This window comes from Phragmites australis, chromosome 6, assembly GCF_958298935.1.
Source record: "Phragmites australis chromosome 6, lpPhrAust1.1, whole genome shotgun sequence".
In the NCBI taxonomy this organism is placed as follows: Eukaryota; Viridiplantae; Streptophyta; class Magnoliopsida; order Poales; family Poaceae; genus Phragmites; species Phragmites australis.
In genome coordinates, this window is record NC_084926.1 from 2,975,523 (window position 1) to 2,993,842 (window position 18,320).

At 43.1% G+C, this 18,320-nt stretch overlaps 3 protein-coding genes across 3 annotated transcripts; 2 read left to right on the forward strand and 1 right to left on the reverse strand.

Annotated features, from left to right (window-relative positions):
• Positions 1 to 1,409: 1,409 nt before the first annotated feature.
• LOC133921096 (ubiquitin-like protein ATG12) lies at positions 1,410 to 4,019 on the forward strand. Its single transcript, XM_062365836.1, has 5 exons — positions 1,410 to 1,558; positions 1,663 to 1,721; positions 3,256 to 3,324; positions 3,407 to 3,469; positions 3,715 to 4,019. Exons 1-5 carry the CDS (start codon positions 1,534 to 1,536, stop codon positions 3,772 to 3,774), a joined length of 276 nt encoding a protein of 91 aa, XP_062221820.1. The 5' UTR covers positions 1,410 to 1,533; the 3' UTR covers positions 3,775 to 4,019.
• A 3,876-nt stretch (positions 4,020 to 7,895) lies between these two features.
• LOC133921097 (replication protein A 70 kDa DNA-binding subunit A-like) lies at positions 7,896 to 11,259 on the forward strand. Its single transcript, XM_062365837.1, has 2 exons — positions 7,896 to 8,356; positions 9,229 to 11,259. The coding sequence occupies exons 1-2, from the start codon at positions 8,073 to 8,075 to the stop codon at positions 10,916 to 10,918; spliced, it is 1,974 nt and encodes a 657-aa protein (XP_062221821.1). The 5' UTR covers positions 7,896 to 8,072; the 3' UTR covers positions 10,919 to 11,259.
• Positions 11,260 to 11,819: 560 nt separating this feature from the next.
• Positions 11,820 to 17,537, reverse strand: LOC133921098 (uncharacterized). The gene is made up of 9 exons (XM_062365838.1): positions 17,326 to 17,537; positions 15,556 to 15,715; positions 15,240 to 15,405; positions 15,036 to 15,097; positions 13,749 to 14,717; positions 12,820 to 12,933; positions 12,436 to 12,687; positions 12,306 to 12,362; positions 11,820 to 12,191 (listed from the first exon to the last, which is right to left on the reverse strand). The coding sequence occupies exons 2-9, from the start codon at positions 15,655 to 15,657 to the stop codon at positions 12,018 to 12,020; spliced, it is 1,896 nt and encodes a 631-aa protein (XP_062221822.1). The 5' UTR covers positions 15,658 to 15,715; positions 17,326 to 17,537; the 3' UTR covers positions 11,820 to 12,017.
• Between the last annotated feature and the right edge of the window lie 783 nt (positions 17,538 to 18,320).

Genomic DNA, 18,320 nt, shown 5'->3' on the forward strand with positions numbered 1-18,320 from the left:
CTCGCGACAGAATTTCTCGTGTCAGGTGTTTAACCAACCTCTCTATCTACGGAGCATCAGCATCTACTATTCTACCGGCTCTGCTGATCAGCTGGGTCGGGTCAGGTGTCATCAGTTATGTTCGCCATAATGTCAGCCTTACACTGCTACCCCATCAGTGATGCACACGCTTGAGTTTGCTGAAAGATTCCATTGGCATCCAATCTATACATCAAAGTAAAACAGTGCTCGATTTGTCCCAATCTTCCCTGATATTTCTGTTGATCCTCGAGCGGTCGAGCCAAATTTCCGGGCCCACGTACCAGTGTCTCTGCCCCGTTTGCCCCCACCCTGTCCCGCACCCTCTCCTATCCAACAGTTGGCTTGGGGTGCGATTGGTTAGATGATGAGGTTTAATAGGATAAGAGCATCTATTTTTTTTTATGAAATGATCTAATTTTTTTAGTTGGGATAGATAGGATGAGTAATTTTTCTTTTTGATTGTTGGGATTAAAGTGGATATGATGAACTAGTTTTCTATTTTGTTGGTGAGATTAGAGTGTATATGATGATCTATTTATATTTATATGTATTTAGATGAATTTGTGCATGTTTGAATTTGTTTGAATTTAAATTAAATTAAAAAGAAAATATCACATGAAATGATAAAAATACATATAAATAGACAATTACAAAAGAACTTATCTTTTTACCAAATAAATTAGGGTTAAAAATATTTTTATAAATTATTATATCATATGAGAAGAATATTAGTGATTTTTTCTATATTTTTTAGATTTATTTGAGGCATTAAAAATTGATAGAAGTTATAAAAGTATGTTTTTTGGAATTTTTTAATTAAATATTGACTTGTTTTTTATTACTAGTGACTCTTAGACATACCCAAATTTAATTTGGCATGTTGAACCAAACAGTCTCTAACAGTACATAAAGGTATTGCCCCATGTTTCCACTCACTACTACTTAAAAAGGATACAATGCTTCCTTGCCGTAGTTTAACTTCCCATCCTGTAGACTAATTTTAAATTTCATAAAAATTACTCATCTCATACTATTCAATAAATACTCAATTTTCTTCCCACCCCTCTCATATCCTCCCGTGTGAGTCCCGTAGCCTCTGCATGCGCTACTTTGAGCCACAAGTACTCCTGCAACTTCACGCGCCCTTTTGTATGAATTCTGTACGCTCTCACGTCTGATGTACAAAACGCGTGCAGCATAGTAGTTACTACTCATTAGCGTCTCTCTCTCAAAAAAAACCCCCCTTTGTCTATATGTTTTAGGGAAGATCTCTCTCTGAAGGCAATCTGTAGTGAGAACGGAAAATCACGTAATATGGGCTGGCTCAGCCCATTGCCGGGTTCCAGGCCATTTTGGGCCGAGTCGCACGCATCCGTTTCTTCCGAGTCCCAACCGTGAAGGCCTTGGTCCATAACTACGAACAGAGCTCTGATAGATTCCCTTGTTTCTTGCGATTTCGGAGCTGTGTCGCCGTCGAAACCACCACCTCGTGGCCTCGTCGTCGTAGCTCCGATGGCCGCGGAGGTTGATCAGAAAGGTTCTTGCAAGCTCCGCCACTGTTCTATGCCTTTTGCTTGTTACTGTCTCCTTCCTTTCCTCCTGAAATACTGTGCTCAGCTCTCTGTTTCCACGGGATTGCAGTTGTGGTGCATGTGCGGTCGACGGGTGATGCGCCGATACTGAAGCAATCCAAATTCAAGGTGCGAGCTTCGTTTTCCCCTCGCCCTTTTCCGTATTTCTGCTTGCGATTCGAGATATTTTTCTTGTAGCTTTGTAGGTAGATCTTGATTTCATTCGCGGTATAGCCTGAGAGGTAGGGTTTGGTGATTTGATCTTCGTTCTGGCAGAATTGGGGGACTTATCTAAAGTGGGATACTTGGACACCGTTTGGCAGAGCTCCAGCTTCCAGCCTCAAGCCAGATTTTGCGGTTGTAGGCTATAATAAAGTGGTTTAAGTTACTATTTTTAGTTTAAAATTGGAATAAAATGGCTCACCCAAATACCCTCACCCTCAAGGTACCCATAACTCCATCACCACGAATTTCTGGAGGTAAAATATCTAGCTCCAAGAATTCTTTTAGCTAGAGCTCCGCCAAATAGACCTTAGAGTTGAATTCGGAGGGAGTTGCCAAGAATTATTACGGTGCGTTTGGTTGGGGGTAATTGGTGAGAGAATAGGAGTTTTGAGGCAGGGGTTTCAAATTCTCTTGTTTGTTTCGTAGGAGTGGGAATTTTGGTGGGATAGGAAATTGGACGAACTCCCACCAATATCTTACTAGGGGAGGAGTGGTAATTGGGTGGGAGTTGTATGTGTAATGGAAAATGATTGCATCTCCACCGTTCATTATAACTTAACTTTCAACTCCCCACTCTTCAACCCACCAACCAAACGGTGAAAAAAGTATTTCCTCCTAAAATCCCTCTATTAACTCCCATCACAAGTCAACTCTATTAACAAGAGATAGGGATTAAAAGTCCAACTCCCGCCCAACTCCCTCCTCTAACTCCCATTCCCCTTACCATCGCTTGCCAAACAAGCCACTAATGCATCTGGCCTTTGAAACGCTTGTGCTCATGGTGAATGCGTTAATATGGGAATTAAAACAGGACCTTGGCATAGTTCCAGTTCATCAAGAGGCAACTTACTGCTGTTCCTGTTCAGCTTAATAAGAAATTGGTTGGGATTCCCCAAGAATAAAAAAGATTTAGACTGAATTGTCAATGGTAACACAGCCTTGATGGTTGCTTGTAGCAGTTGGGGCTGCTTGCAGCCTCAAGAGCTGAAATTTTAGAAACACGATGTCCAACAGGTGTCTGGACGTTGCCACAACAGTGGGGAATAAGTTTCAGAACTCATAGATTGGATACCTTGCAGCAACTTGGTCTTGGTTGTAGGCAACTTGAGAAAGCAACTTTCGTATGAAAATAAGTGCTTACCTTATTACTGACATTAGTTATATTCTAACCCTGAACCTTTCAGTGATTATGAAAAGGTAGAAAATAACTAAACCCGTATGTTTTTGTAGTGTTCATCATGTACTTGACTATTTGTCAACCCAGTTGCTTCATGAAATTACATGTTTCTTACTGAATAGTTCAATTGGTTGAATTCATCGGTATCCTGTTATCATCGGTTATAGTTGCAGTCTGTTCCTGAAATTGGCTTTGGCGGTGTTTGCCTTGTGTTGCACACCATGGACTTAATTAACTTGTTGCCGGTGTATCTCGTGTCAGATTTCAGGGCGAGATAAATTTCTGAAAGTCATCGAATTTCTTTGCCGACAACTTCATCAGGATACACTGGTAGAACATACTTGTCATTTCGATGGGAATTTGATCTGTGATATGATGGAATTTTACTGACAGTTCTCTGTGTTGCCCACAGTTTGTCTATATCAACAGTGCATTTTCTCCAAACCCAGACGAACTGGTAATTGACTTGTATAATGTAAGATTCTAACTCATATGTACTTGCGCTATTGCTTCTGGAATACCCTACCTTTGACATTCTTATATATTTCGTTTGAAAGACCATTACCATTTTGTTGCAATATCAATTAGTTCTTGAATGTGTTTCGGTAACTTATTCTTTCCATCCAATTTGCAGTCTCGCAAATTATATGCTACACATCCCATTAGCATAGTTTTTATGGTCAAAAGAAGAAGGCTAACCATCTTGTGTTAACACTGCAGAACTTTGGTATTGATGGGAAGCTGGTGGTAAACTATGCTTTGTCCACAGCATGGGGCTGACCTGCAGAAAATAATTAAAATGGACCAAAAAGGCTACGGAAAATTCCGAATGTAAATTAACTCGACTTGTAGTGTTAGTTAGCCACTGTAAAGCTCTTTCACATCCATTGTTGACACAACGATAGCAAAGTTTCATGCTGATTTTTATTTTCAATCATACCTCTTTCCTCTTCCAAATATTGCACCCAAAATGTTGAATTGATTGTGTACCAGAGTACTAAGAGGATGCCCTCGTTTAAATAGTCTGGTTTGTCTAATGCATATGAGCACTGTGTATCTTGCATAAACGAAGAAAGTTTAGGTTTAATACACCGTGCTGGTTGTCAGTGAGCTGGAACAAAATAAAACTTTACTGTCTTACAGAGAATACGAAACAGGAAACAACCTAAAGAACAGACAAAACAAATATAATGCTCTGCAAGTTTAAAAACAATGCATATGGAGTACTGGAGGGAGTGTTTTGATTCACTATGATATTGACTCAATTTAGGAAATATCCAGTTTTTTTGTGTATCAGAGGCTGTCCTAGCGTTCTTATAGATCTGGCTGTGGCCGTAAGTATGTAGAGTAAAATATCAAGAGTCTTGAGTTGCAGGCGAGGGCTACCAGTCTAGCAGGGCAGGTGCTTTTTTTTTAATTAAGGAATAAAACTAACCCGGTCTTTACACCCTTATATGCACAGTCTTTCATTATTACAAAGTTGCACACTAGACTTGCAAAAACCGAATGAAAATTACAAGGTTTCAAACACCCTAACATGAATAAATTAAGCTCAATCATAGATTCTATTACTAAAACACCACTCATATTTAGTGAACATCTCTATAACTGTAATCTGTTACTGTAAACTTGTGTTAGTGTGTGTTTCAATTAGCATGTTTTGCTGTTAGAGAACAGCTGAGTTAGTTTCGGCTGGCATGCTCGTTCACGTCGGAGCTCAATCCACGTCGCGCGCGGCACGACCAGGCGTGCGGAATGGCGCACGTCGTGACAAGTGGTGGCGCACGAATGCATGGTGGTTTTTCAACGGCCCTGCTAGCTGTTTCGTTGTTAAATAGGTAAGAAAAAAACTATAAAAGTTGTAACGTTCATCGCAGCGCAAAACCAGTGTTCCTCTGTTTTATTCTGATGGAGTTCTTGAGCTCGTTCGAGTTGTTCGGTCGAGAATTTGGTTGACATTTGGTATCAAAGCATGACTGATCACAGACGCTGATGTTGATGAAATCGACACCAGTAGTGGGGCAATCACCGACGCCACCGTGTCACCGTTGTTCGTCTCCTTCTCCTTCCCCGTGCCATGGTCGACGCCATAGCGAGGTCGTTGTGCAGCATGTAGCGAAGGAGACGGGTGCCACCGTCCAGTACCCTATGCTCATGTGCACACAGTACCAGGAGTGATCGTTGTTGATGCGCGTGAATTTGCAGGCTCAAGGCCAGTGGTAGGTCGTCGAGCCGAAGGATGACGAGGTCGTGACTATCACGAGGATAGGCTCGCACTCGCAACCATCCTGCGTGCGGTGCCACCCGAGATGCTCAAATCCCTCGCGGTGAAGTGGACGGCGTAGTCGGCGTGGTAGGCGGTCAAGACCGTTCGCGTGGGCATGCAGCGCATGTGCGAGACCAATGCGCAACTACTGATTCGGGAGTTCGGGGAGATCGAGTTTAAGGACGGTGAGTTCGTGGATGAATTCTCTCTCCGCATCACCAGTCTCGTGAACAGCATCCGCACCCTCGGTGATGAGATCACCGACGCTGAGGTAGTGAAAAAGTTCTTGCAGGTCGTTCCCGATAGACTATCGCAAGTGGTGATCTCGATTAAAACGCTCCTTGACGTGAATGAGCTATCAATCGAATAAGGTAACGGGCCGCCTCCACGTCGTTGAGCAATGCCGTGCTAAGCCCACCCCAACCGTCGACAAGGCTGGGCGACTTCTCCTCACGGAGGAGGAGTGGCTCGCGCGGCTGAAGATCCGCGAGCAAGATGACGATCATGGTGGATCGAGCAACAGCAATGGCGGCAAGAAGCACACAAAGCCACACGATCGTGGGCGCAATGGTGGCTCCCATGACAGAAAGGCCAGGTCATCCTCAGAAGCGGGCTAGGAGTGTGCGACGGACAAGTGCCGCAGCTGTGGCAAGACCTGTCACTGGGCTAAGGACTGCCACAGTAAGCCCAAGAGGGTTGAGGCCCACCTTGCGCAAGGAGAAGAAGACGACGATCCCACCTTGCTGATGGCTAGGGCTGTCTCAGTCTTCAATTCCCCAATACCGCACGATGCCATCATCGAGTCACCTGCGCCTGAGACTTGCCTTTTACGCCTTGTCAAGGCCAAGGTCCTCGCTCAGCTTGATCGGGATGAGGAGTGCGATGAGACCCTACGATACCTCGACAGTGGCGCCACCAACCACATGTCTGGGGCTCGCGTCGCGTTCTTCAACCTTGATACCCAGATCTGCGACACTGTCAAGTTCAACGACAACTCTGTGGTCGACATCGAGGGCCACGGGATGATCCTGTTGAAGCAAAGACCGGTGAGCATCGCCCTCTCACGGGGGTGTACTTCATCCCAAGGCTGACCACCAACATCGTGAGCCTTGGCCAGCTCGACGAAGAAGGATGCAAGATCCTGATCGGTGGCAGGGTGCCTAGGATCCGATACTGCAACCGGCGTCTCCTCGCAAGGGTAAGGCGCTCAGTGAATCGCCTGTACACCCTCGGCTCACCATCGTACACCCCGTTTGTCTAGCAATCCGCCGCGAGGACGGTGCGTGGTTATGGCACAAGCGCTACGGGCACCTTCGCTTCGATGCCCTATGCAAGTTGGCACAACAAGGAATGGAGCGCGGTCTGCCCCAAGTCGAGCACGTGCATCGGCTCTACGACAACTGCATCGCCACCAAGCAGCGGTGGAGCCCGTTCCCGACGCTGGCCAAGTATCACGTCGAGGGACTACTGGACGAAAAATGTCTAAAATTTTGGAATTTTCTTTCACTGACATTTGATATCTACAGAGGCAGATGACAAAAAATGATATTTTTTTTAATAAAATTTCACGAATTTAGATCTTTTCGCTGACGAAGAAAAAAAATGTAAAACGGAATTAAAATCTGTGGTCCAAACTCCCCATCAACGCAGTTTGCAGGGATCCCATGGGCCATGCACACATCGCCTCGCCCCGGTTCCCGGATATGAAACGATCGGGTTGGATTAAGAGTTTTTTTTAATTTTATATTTTTCAACTAAAAATTTAAATAAATAGATTACTTGTAGAAAAAATTGTAAAACTAGACGCATACCACCCTTTCATGGGGTAGTTAGGTTTTTACCGCCCTCTTAATTACTCGTGAAAAAAATTACAAAAGTAGCAATCTCACAGACTCATACCACACTTCAGTAATCCGCGATGAACATTACTCTTTCACCTTGGATCTTCTCTATTCAAAACAATGATGTTCTATTGCTCCAAAAATTTTAAAACTTTTTGTATATATTCCATAATTCATGTGCAACCTATTTTAATTGAATTCACCCAAAAATCTAGTGTAGAATTTAAACTAAAATTCTCAAAAAAAAAAAAAGACTACTTTTATAACTTGTAGCAACTGTTGGTGCTCAAATAAATTTCTAAAAATTTGATAAAATTCACTAATATTCTTCTTATGTGATGTGATGTGATAATTTCTAAAATTCACTAATATTCTTCTTCACTAAAATTAAACTTCAGAGTACTGTTCACCGTAGATTACTGTTCATGAGTCTATGGAACGGTCTAGCCACTCCTCCATAGAGGGCGTTAGATGTCTAGTTTTGCAATTTTTTCTACGAGGAATGTATTTACTTAAATTTTTAATTAAAAAATATAAAAATAATAAAAACTCGTTGGATTAATACTGGCTCCGTACACGGCCCAGCCCATAGTATTTATACACTGGCTTCTACTGGACCGAGGACCACCCCTACGCAGACCCAGCCCGGCCCAGGAGAGCATGCGGCTTACGCTCCCGCGACGCCGGGGCAGTCGCAGCCGTCCGATACGCGCATGCCGTCAAGATCCAACGGCTAAATCTGTCAAAGATGAGCGTTTGACGTTGTCTTCCTCGGGAAGAAGCCGCGACGCCATCAAACTGCCTCACCGTACTAGTCCCCCTCCCACCATTTCTGCCGCCGCCTCGAATACTTTTGAGCGTTCAAACTCATTTCCTCCTTGTCCCGCACGCTCGCAGTCCAGCCGCTCCGACGGATCGAGGCGGGAGAGGAGGAGGAGGAGCCTTCCGACTAGGGTCGCTGCGAGCCTGCGATGGCGTCGGCGGCGGCGAAGCTGACCCCCAACGCCGTGCCGACGGCGCTGGCGGGGGACACCAACCTCAGGCCGGTGGTGCAGGTCGTCGACCTCCGCAGCATAGCGGTCAGCGGGCCCCCCGGCTCGGGGCCCAGGTTCCGCGCCATCGTCTCCGACGGCGCCGCCACGACGACCGCGCTGCTCGCCGCGCAGTTATGCGACCTCGCGCGCTCCGGCCTTGTCCGCCGCGGCGCAATCGTGCAGCTACTGGAGTACCTCGTCAACAACGTCAATGGCAGAAGGTATCTCTCCTGCCTCCACCTCCGCCTCCCCCCTGCCTAGATCGATGATTTCATTGCGTGCGGTTTGGTGGGTCTGGGCTAGGGTTTGGGCCTGCGCGCGATCATTCATTGGTCGTAATTTGCGCCTAAATTTGTGCCTGATTGTTTCGTCTAGCTGGTGCGTGCGGGTTGCATTCGGTTGAAGTGGTTGTTGGCTTGGCCATGGCCCGCGGTTCCGATTGTTATAGCCAGTAGTTTGGGAAATGTGTTTCGCTGGTGTATGTATTAACGCACCCAATGTCTGGTTTAGTTGACCTGTTTGCGCCATCATTTGAATTTCTGCTCATGAACCGTGCCGCTGGTTGAATTGAATTTGTACTCGCCTTCTAACTTATGGTCAGAATAGGTCCGAGTGCTAATCTGGGATAGGCATGTTCGGAACTAAATTGGTGCTTGCAAGCCTTGAATTGATTGGAATTTTCGTCTTCATGATAAAAAGTAGCATGATCTGTGCTTTGGTAGATCTGGCCGTGCAGCTGATGGTCAGTGGTCACTAATGTCTAGTAAAATGGCATGGTATTGTGGTACACGTCAAATTTGATGCCTTCATTTTGCTATGCGTCGAATTTTCGCTAGGTAGCTGTCATATCTTTGGGTTCAGCTAGGGACTTAGGTTTCTTGTATATTGATTGGGTGTGTCATGAAATGATATTTGATCATTCTAATTTACTTCTCCGCTGCTGCGCACGTAGCTTCAGATTTTAATTAGCTGATTGTATTATTTTGTAGTCTTTTGTACTGATGATCATATTCATTTATTTCGTGCTCTTTGTGAATCAAAGTGGTACAAGATATTTCTTGTTATGATGAGCTGATTGGTTGCAACATCATAGGGTTATGGTCATTCTGAACATGGAAGTTCTTGTTCCAGAACGTGAGATTATTGGGAATCCAGTAATGCCTGCTGAGCTTGGAGTTTCTAATTCAAATTCCATGGGAATAGACCAGTTAAATGGAGCATCTCGACATGGTTCAATGGCAGGGAGTACTTTGAACACAGTGACAAGGCCCACTGACAATGCTCCAGTAATCCAGCGTTCGATGGCAGGGAACTCTTCGAACATGGGCACTACGCCAAGCGACAATGCTCAGGTCTTCCAACCAACAGTACAGCCATCCTATCGCCCTGCACCCAGTTACAGAAATCATGGCACAATCATGAAAAACGAAGCCCCTGCTAGAATAATCCCGATATCTGCTCTAAATCCTTATCAGGGCCGCTGGGCTATCAAGGCTCGAGTTACTGCCAAGGGAGAGATCCGCCGGTACCATAACACAAAAGGTGATGGCAAAGTGTTCTCTTTTGACCTTCTTGATTCTGATGGCAGTGAGATACGGGTTACATGTTTCAATGCTCTTGTTGATCGCTTCTATGAAGCTGTGGAAGTTGGTCAGGTCTATGTGGTATCAAGAGGAAACTTGAAACCTGCAAAGAAGGACTACAACCATCTTAAGAATGAGTGGGAGATTTTCTTGGAATCTCAGTCAACCATTGAACTTTGTCCTGATGAGAACAGCTCCATTCCCGCCCAGCGGTTTAGCTTCACATCAATTGATAAAATTGAAGATGCACAGAACAATGCTATTCTTGATGTCATAGGTGTTGTTACATCTGTCAACCCTAGTACCACAATACAGAGGAAAAATGGCATGGAAACTCAGAAAAGGACAATTACCCTGAAGGATATGTCTGGTCGAAGCGTTGAGGTTACCATGTGGGGTGACTTCTGCAACAGAGAAGGCTCGCAGCTGCAAGAAATGGTTGAATCTGGGGCCTTTCCTGTACTGGCTGTCAAAGCTGGAAAAGTGAATGATTACAGTGGCAAGTCTGTTGGCACAATTTCTTCATCTCAACTCCTCATAAACCCTGATCTTGCTGAAGCTCATAGTCTCAGGCAGTGGTTTGATTGTGGAGGAAGAGCTGCTTCTACTCAGTCCATATCTAGGGATTTCACTCCTGCAGCATCAAGGAATGAGATCCGAAAGACAGTAGCACAGATAAAGGATGATGGTCTGGGAATGGGGGACAAACCTGATTGGGTCACTGTGAAGGCTGCTATTATATTCTTCAAGACCGACTCCTTCTGCTACACAGCTTGCCCGAACGTGGTTGGCGACAGGCAATGCAATAAGAAGGTGACGAAGTCTGACGCAGGCAACTGGCTCTGTGACAAGTGCAACCAAGAGTTTCCAGAGTGTGATTACAGGTATCTCCTGCAGTTACAGATTCAAGATCACTCAGGAACAACCTGGGCGACAGCATTTCAAGAGTCTGGGCATGAACTACTTGGTTGCTCGGCACGAGAGCTCTACATGTACAAAGAGAACGACGATCCTCGCTATGCAGATATTTTGCTCCAGTGCTTGTATCATCAGTATTTGCTGAGGCTGAAAGTCAAAGAAGAAACATATGGCGATGAGCGACGAGTGAAGAACACCGTGGCCAAGGTGGAGAGGGTGGATCCTTCGGCTGAGAGTAAATTTCTGATTGATTGCATTTCAAAGTTGACAGCATCATATTAAGAGCTTTATTCTACATCTAGCGATTGCTGCTCCATGTGTCACCCTGAGAGGTGTGGTATTACCAATAGCTCTCACTCTCCCACTCGCACGCCCCAAGGTTTCTTTGCCTAATTAGGGAATTTATTCGTTCAGTACTCTTTATCAGTAAAGATTTTCATTTTTGGTATGTACCAGATACGTGAAGCTCAAAGCTGTAATATCTCGGCTGCTTATAGTATTTCTTTCCTGTTTAACTGAACAATCTGTAGTTTCTCTGGAAGTCCTATTTTGTACAGCCCCTCTTAGCTAAATTCTGCTGTTACTGTTACTTTGGCTTAATTTCATGGAAGAGAATATCTTTATCCCTCCATGCGTGTACATGGCCACGTATGTTTACGTATGTTTTTATCTTGTTTTACTCTTCCAAATAGATTGATATTTGCACTTAACTAGTTAAGTACCTGTGCGTTGCAACGAAAATATAAATATTATGTATGGTATTAGTAGTAATATCAATTACAAATTCAAGGTATGAAGATTTGAGTGTTGCTGAACAAATACGTTAGGAGTGATGTCGTAGTTTGATTTCAGATAAGATAAAAAAAAGATTATCCGTTAATCTTCTCCTATTTTTTTATTTTTATGAGTAAAACGGATCATATGTCCATAATCGAGATAAAAAGATAGTAGGATGAGAATAGATAATAAAAATAAATAAATAATTTAAATTTTATGATTTTTTTATTAAGATAGAAAGAGTAAAAAAAAATGTTGTCACAACCAACTCATTTTATACCGTACAATTTTTTGTGTTTGCTACGTACTGCCACAATACTTGTAGGTTTACGTCAACGGGATTCGTACTAGAGCGTGCGCGATCGAAGTCTCTCGTCTGCCTTCTACATATGTAAACACAGCAAGGTTTTCTGGACAACAAGCAGCATGCTCCAGCTCGATTTCACAGGAGACACCGGACAACGTGCAATGCATTTGTAGAGAACATTTTGCAGACGGATAACGTGACCACAACTTCGTAGTAATAATATGTACAATCCATCGTCCAAAAGCGTGTAACTATCTTGCTAGCCTTTTTTCTCTCTCTCTATCTGCATTACACGGATCACAAAAATCCTGACCCTTTTCCCTGTACAACCTTGATGTTCTGCCCAGAGGACTTGATTGGCGCCGTGAAGCCGCCCCCTTGCGACTGCAGCTCATTTAGTTCCTTCACTCGTAACAAAATGGATGGTGGTATTGGTGTGATAGAAGGGTTAATCTTCCGTGGACAGCCACCCTGCTCAGAGTAGTAGAGTGAAGAAAACATCAGGAAGCAAATAAATTGCAGGATAGAAGATAAGAACAGATAAGAAAAAACGGTGTTCATGAGCATTGAAGGAGAAGTGATTACATCTTTTTGCGCAGGAAGCTGTGTCTGGCTGGCCCTGATCAGGTTCCGCCACTTATCCTGAATAAGCAGCATGGTTTATTTGAAAATCAAGTCGTCACAAGTAAATTTTGAGCTGTACAAGCAAACGCACCTTGAGATCCACTGAAGTGCGGTAAGAATACGAGGCAAAGGCAAGTTTTCTAATCTCAGACCATTTGCCAGCTCCAAACCGAGCCACACCATCAACCAGCTTCATGACCTCACACAGTGTCCATGCTCGGTGATGCTTCCGCGTCAAACCCCGCTTCATTTTGGGCTTGGCACCAGCATTGTAAATGTTTGTTTGTAGGTTCTGAACCCCCTTATTATCAGCTGCTTCTATATGTCCTTTCTCAACATTTACCTGGTAAAATTGCAACGGCCAATACGATGTGTTTCAAAATCTATTTCCAGGAACTTGTTTAGCTTCTCAAGTTTGCATTTTATTAAGCTGTCCTGCATTTTATTAAGCTGTCCTACATGACGAAAGGCATACCACTAGTGGAACTTCAAATGCTTTCCTCACGTGGTTCCGTTCTACACCATCTTTTTCCAACATCACACCAACTGCTCTCTGAGCCACACTACATTCCACAGAAGGTTCATTATCCTGTTATTGAAGGTAACAAAAACAAGTTAAGCAATATGACAAGACAACCAAACATGTCTAATAACAAAGGCTGCAATTTATTCCATCCATTCAGCTGGGCACTATGGCAGGTTGCATCAGCTTTCTGATGTCTAACAATTAAGTTACTCCGTTACATTATTTTTCCATCCAGACAATTCATCTGACTTAACATCATAAATTCTTATAAAAACTTATTCAATGAAATATGACACAGCAAGCCTTCCTTACCTATTATGCATATCATATCCCTACATGTCAGATCAAACAGACTATTGGCATATGGATGAAGAAGAGATACAAGTGAAAAGTGTGAAACCAATATGCTGAGCTCTTCAAGAGACAACATGGCTGAATCACTCAACGATTTCATAGACTTGGACACATTTTGGTGATAACAAAATGGCACAAGGGATTGAAAAGCCATCAAAATGGGGTAGGGGTTGAATGGAAAAATGAACAGAATGTACCTAATTGAAAGGCAGGAATATTGAACAGAGTTAATTGAAGTGCATTTTCCATACAATTTTGTCTTATTAGGGGGCATAATGAAAATTATGAGTCAAACTGTATCAACAGAGCGCTTTCTGCATGTCCTTATTATTCTGAGAATCAAGCAGGGCTAAAGTGCAGTATTAGCTGAAGAAAAGATACTTTATTAAAAGAGAGAAAAGACATGTGTAACATCATTCCATATATACCGCGATTCAACATCTGCCTTGTTTCGCGGTAATAATAAAGGATCATTAAATTGGCTAAAGCTGCTAAAATAAATTATGCATATGTAGATTTATTACCACAAATGAAATGAAGTCCTTCCTAGGGCGCCGACTCCCCCTTCTCATCCTTGATACATAAGGAATTTGTACACTAAATCCTCCAAGAGTATCTTTTCTAGTAGGATAGATTGTACTCAATGAATCAACATCATGGAAAGGTGTTACCCACGGTTTCAGAAACACCTCATCGTATGAAGGCTTTTTTGCTGGTGAAGAAAGTTTTCCAGTGGAGTCACGAGTTTCAATATCTGAAAACTCCTCAATGTACCTTTTTGTTGGCTTCCTAGATCTCTTATTAGTGCATTGGTCGGCCACAAGATTTCCTTGCGGTTCATTGTTATGTATTGGTACTCTTTTGAGCCTCTTGGAGGATCCTTGTTGGTCCTCACTCTGATAGTAAGAGCTAGATGGTGAGTCTCCTTCGTTTCCTGGATCTATGACTTGGTCCCTGACCAAATAAGTAGCTTGAAGCTCAACCTTCGGTATTTCATCCATCTTTGGTATCTCATGTTTGGCATCCTTGCCAACAATTTTATAGTCTTTAACTACACAACCTGAACTTGGAACATCACAGGAATTGGTCAAGCCCATTATAATTCGTCTTTTGAGCCATAACTTGTCCTTCACAGTAGTCTGCCGCCCAAATGTGGCTCTAAATGTTTCCTGAAGTTCTCTAATTGTAAGATCATCCAGGCAGACTTCTCCTCTTAAAATGGAAAAATCAGGCACTGAACTAGTAACTCCAGAAACAAATGGTCCTGTAGATATGTTGTCTACAGGTCTTGAACAGACATCAGCCTTGTCTTTTTCAGCAATGCAAGAGTCATTTAACACTATTGAGTTTGTAGTCTTGGTTGAAGCGTTGTCCTGTTGGACGATGTTGTTGTCCCCTTGGTCTGTGTGCAATTTATCTGTCTGCTGACCATGAACAACTGTACACTTTGCTGGAGGACTAAGGGAATCATCCTGTGACTGTAACATGTTTTCCTGTGCAATGATATGCCCTTCTTAAAGTTGCATTGATAAACATGTACAAAAGTAGTTTTAACTAAGTTGACGTTAGTATATACAGTAAAATTTACTGAAGCAAGGCAATTGAGCTCTCAACTACGAATTTTACAGAACCAGATAATCCATAGTCCATATCAGCACCATGCCAAGTTTAGCTAGAAAATATTGACAACAAGGAATCTTACGATGTACTAAAACTATTATCTAGTAGCATAAACATATTATCTGGTAACGGAACAAAAAAATGTACTCCCACGGAAGATATTTATGATGAACAAGAGATAAACAACATACCTTTAAGTCAGCACCCAATTTTTGAGTGCCTACTTCTGTGGTCTCCAATTTTGAAGAGCCCCCTGTGCAAGTTTAATAAACAGCGAGCATCAGCAGCAGTCGAAGCAGTTGAATTAATACATCATGAACTTTGTCAGTTTCTAGGCTAGCAGGCTGTCTTCCAATGAAACAGCATAAAGTCTTGTTCTAACGAAGTAAGATCACCTTCCAAGTCAGACTTTTTCAGTAACATGCAATCATTGCTGAAAAGCTCCTCTACATGCCCTACATCTTCAATAGACGGGAGATCAACCTTCTCATCGTGAAGGAAATGTTCAAACTGCAAAACCTCATCCTCTGTAGCAGGAACAAGTGTTCCATCGCCTTCAACCTGAATAAATTTGAAATAAGTGACTAAGTGTTTCTCGAAGGACTCAAGTAAGCATCCAGAAACATCATGCTGAGTTTTGTATCTTAATATACGGCCAGTAAAGGTAAAGCATATACAGCCAGTAAAGCATATAACTAAGTATAAATTTACCCGAACTAGCTGGTAAACCACAGGATCGGAACTGCCTTTCTTTTCGAAGTCATTGTCTTCACTCTTATTAACTAGAGCACCGTGTGAGCCATCCACTTCCATAGATTAGCATTAACTTCATCCAATGCTCATAGCAATCAAAAGATACCAGGATGAAATTCTACAATCATCAAGTTAGTTCAAAATTATTATTCATAGGATTAGTGATACAGTAATCATATCAGCAATGATATAAAGCATGCAATGAGTAATTCTGGTTAGACAGAGATGAAAAATTGTCATAATGAATAAAGGAGGCAAACAAAAGGATCTGGGTGATTGAATACAAGCTATTGCAAGATGAAACAATACAAGCTATGTGCGGCTCTTATATCATCATTCATCAGTTAATGATTAAACTTTAACAAATTAGTGTAGAATTCAGTGAAAAGGTGGTTAAACCATCGATTCTAGTACGGTGGAGAGGCAATTGCCAATCATTCAATAAAGAGCAGAATGTTGATAAAAGATAATGCAGTGCGAAATCAGCAAAAATGTTATTACCCAACTAACCAGGATTATGCAACCACCATGGTTTCAATAAGCTCTATCTTGTGCTAGATTGAGAGCTTCATAATCAATAATCAATTTCCTGCTGTATGCCAGCATGTAAGTAAAATCCCATGCTCTTTCTACGAAACAGATTGGTTGCTCAGAACTAATCAAGCATGCATCATGAAAATGGTACACAAGACACTTTGCACTGAGTTGAGTTGTTCCAAGTGATCTAACTAAAGGTCTTTCCGACAAATGTTTTAACATGCAGATACAGATGAGTGAAGCTTTACTACCTTGACCCGACAGAATTTCATTATGGATGCTAGCTCAACTAGTATAGATACATTTCAGGTTGTACATAAAGTACCACAGAAAACACAAATTTCTGCTCTGGTTAGCTTTACCTGGAACTGAAGCAACATAATGATAATCGATTCCAGCATATAGCTCAAACAAGAAGTTACATCAGTAGTTGCTCCTAAAGGCTAAAACGAAACAATAGCTCTAGGGTTAAGCTAAAAAACTGTCTTTAGGCAACACCGAAATTTTTAGCTAAATCAAACTCCTCCCTAAAAAATAACAAAAGGGATCACGTCTAAAGCGAGGCATTCACAAATCTAAACCCAATCGACTTCCGAGTGGTCACAGCAAGCTCTTCCCAAAATAGCTCTTCCTACTATTCAATTCACACTTAAAACAGCCACCACCCTCCACCTGTGTAAGAACTCATCGACTGACCAAAGATTCCCCATGTATTTACTACGTAGTAAATGAAGAGTTCGAGTTATGCAAACAGAAACAACATCCGCACCAAAATCTAACGAAGTACGCTAAAATCTAAACGATCGGAGCGATCAAACCAACTTTGCCTTGTTTAACACTACAAAATGCTAGATTGAAGTCCTCAAAATACCAATTTCAGCCCAAGGTTAGGCGGAATAGAACTTCTTTTCACCTCAAACAAAACTCATGTCACGTGCAAAGATTGCAGCACAGAAATACTAACTAATCCAACACCCCAGCAAAACTCTAGAGCAATCACCCTTCCCGCAGCTCCACCAATCGTCGCATCGCACAAAATCGAGCGCGAAACACACCAACGAACTACAATCCGACGCGTCGGGCCACGCAGAACCCAAATTGACAAACAAACCACCCAATCCCACCTAAACTAACCGCGAAAAAGAGCGTAGACGATCAGCCAATCAAGCGGATCCGAGCGGGCCGGCTCACCGTGATCAGCAGCAGCTCGATCCGCGCAGCATTGCCCTGAACGCCCCGACCGAGGGACCAATCAGATCGCGCGACGGGAACGGGGATTCCTCAGTCCGCTTCGTTCCTGCCGGAACGCTCGGTCTCGGTGCGATCTAGGCGAGGGTAGGAAAAGGTCGAGGCGGAAGGCTTCCTTGCCGTCGGAAGGAAGAGCCGAGGAAGTGGTTTCGAAAAGGTGAGGGGAAGATGATTCGAGGGGTGGGAGAGCCAGCAGGCGGCTGGGATCGCGTCAAGATGCGGATCGGACGGCTGGGCATCGAGTGACGGATGGGGACTGGGGAGTGGGGAAAGGCTCCTCGGGCACGCAAAGATTGGCGAGTGAGCCAAGCGGGCGTGTAACGCGTCTGGGCTGAAAATTTTATTAGATGTTTTATCCAAAGATTTTTATAAGATTTTGAGAGATACATATAACTGAGAGAAAGAAGAGAACAAGTCTCGTAGAATTTTCTTTCGTCTTGGCTCTGATATTCTCTAGCATTTATATTGCTATCTGTACATTTGCACTGCTTCGTATAGTTTTTCTCTGAGAATGCAATTTCTTACCGATTCTTCTGTCTTTTTTTTTCGCGAAAGAGGAGAGATTTCGTTAATTTATCTACATAATACATCCACATCTTAGAAGCAATACCCGACAATAACATAAAATACAAAAAAAAGCATCGAGAACTTCTTTGCAATCTTCTTTCACTCTAAGGTCATCCGTCAGTTGACATACCGCTAAGTCGATATTGACCAGCGTAGATCGATAAGTCCTCGTACCGAGCACGATGAGAGAGCCCAACCATTGTTAAGTTGCAAAAGTCAACGAGTTAGAATCACCTCTAAGTCGCATCTATCGTGTTAAAAGAGCATCAATGACTTCCACGTCAAAGTTGGTAGAGGAAACATAATTCCAGCACCATCACCCTTAGCCACGCCGAAGGTAAAGACCTAAAACTCATCTCTGTGACCACCGG

Coding starts and splice junctions, on each gene's coding strand:
- LOC133921097 (XM_062365837.1), top strand. CDS start 8,073: ATGGCGTCGGCGGCGGCGAAGCTGACCCCCAACGCCGTGCCGACGGCG. Junction 8,357..9,228: donor AACAACGTCAATGGCAGAAG/GTATCTCTCCTG, acceptor GCAACATCATAG/GGTTATGGTCATTCTGAACA.
- LOC133921096 (XM_062365836.1), top strand. CDS start 1,534: ATGGCCGCGGAGGTTGATCAGAAAG. Junction 1,559..1,662: donor CGCGGAGGTTGATCAGAAAG/GTTCTTGCAAGC, acceptor ACGGGATTGCAG/TTGTGGTGCATGTGCGGTCG. Junction 1,722..3,255: donor TGAAGCAATCCAAATTCAAG/GTGCGAGCTTCG, acceptor ATCTCGTGTCAG/ATTTCAGGGCGAGATAAATT.
- LOC133921098 (XM_062365838.1), bottom strand. CDS start 15,657: ATGGAAGTGGATGGCTCACACGGTGCTCTAGTTAATAAGAGTGAAGAC. Junction 15,098..15,239: donor GAAAAAGTCTGACTTGGAAG/GTGATCTTACTT, acceptor AAACTTGCACAG/GGGGCTCTTCAAAATTGGAG. Junction 12,192..12,305: donor AGCTTCCTGCGCAAAAAGAT/GTAATCACTTCT, acceptor TACTCTGAGCAG/GGTGGCTGTCCACGGAAGAT.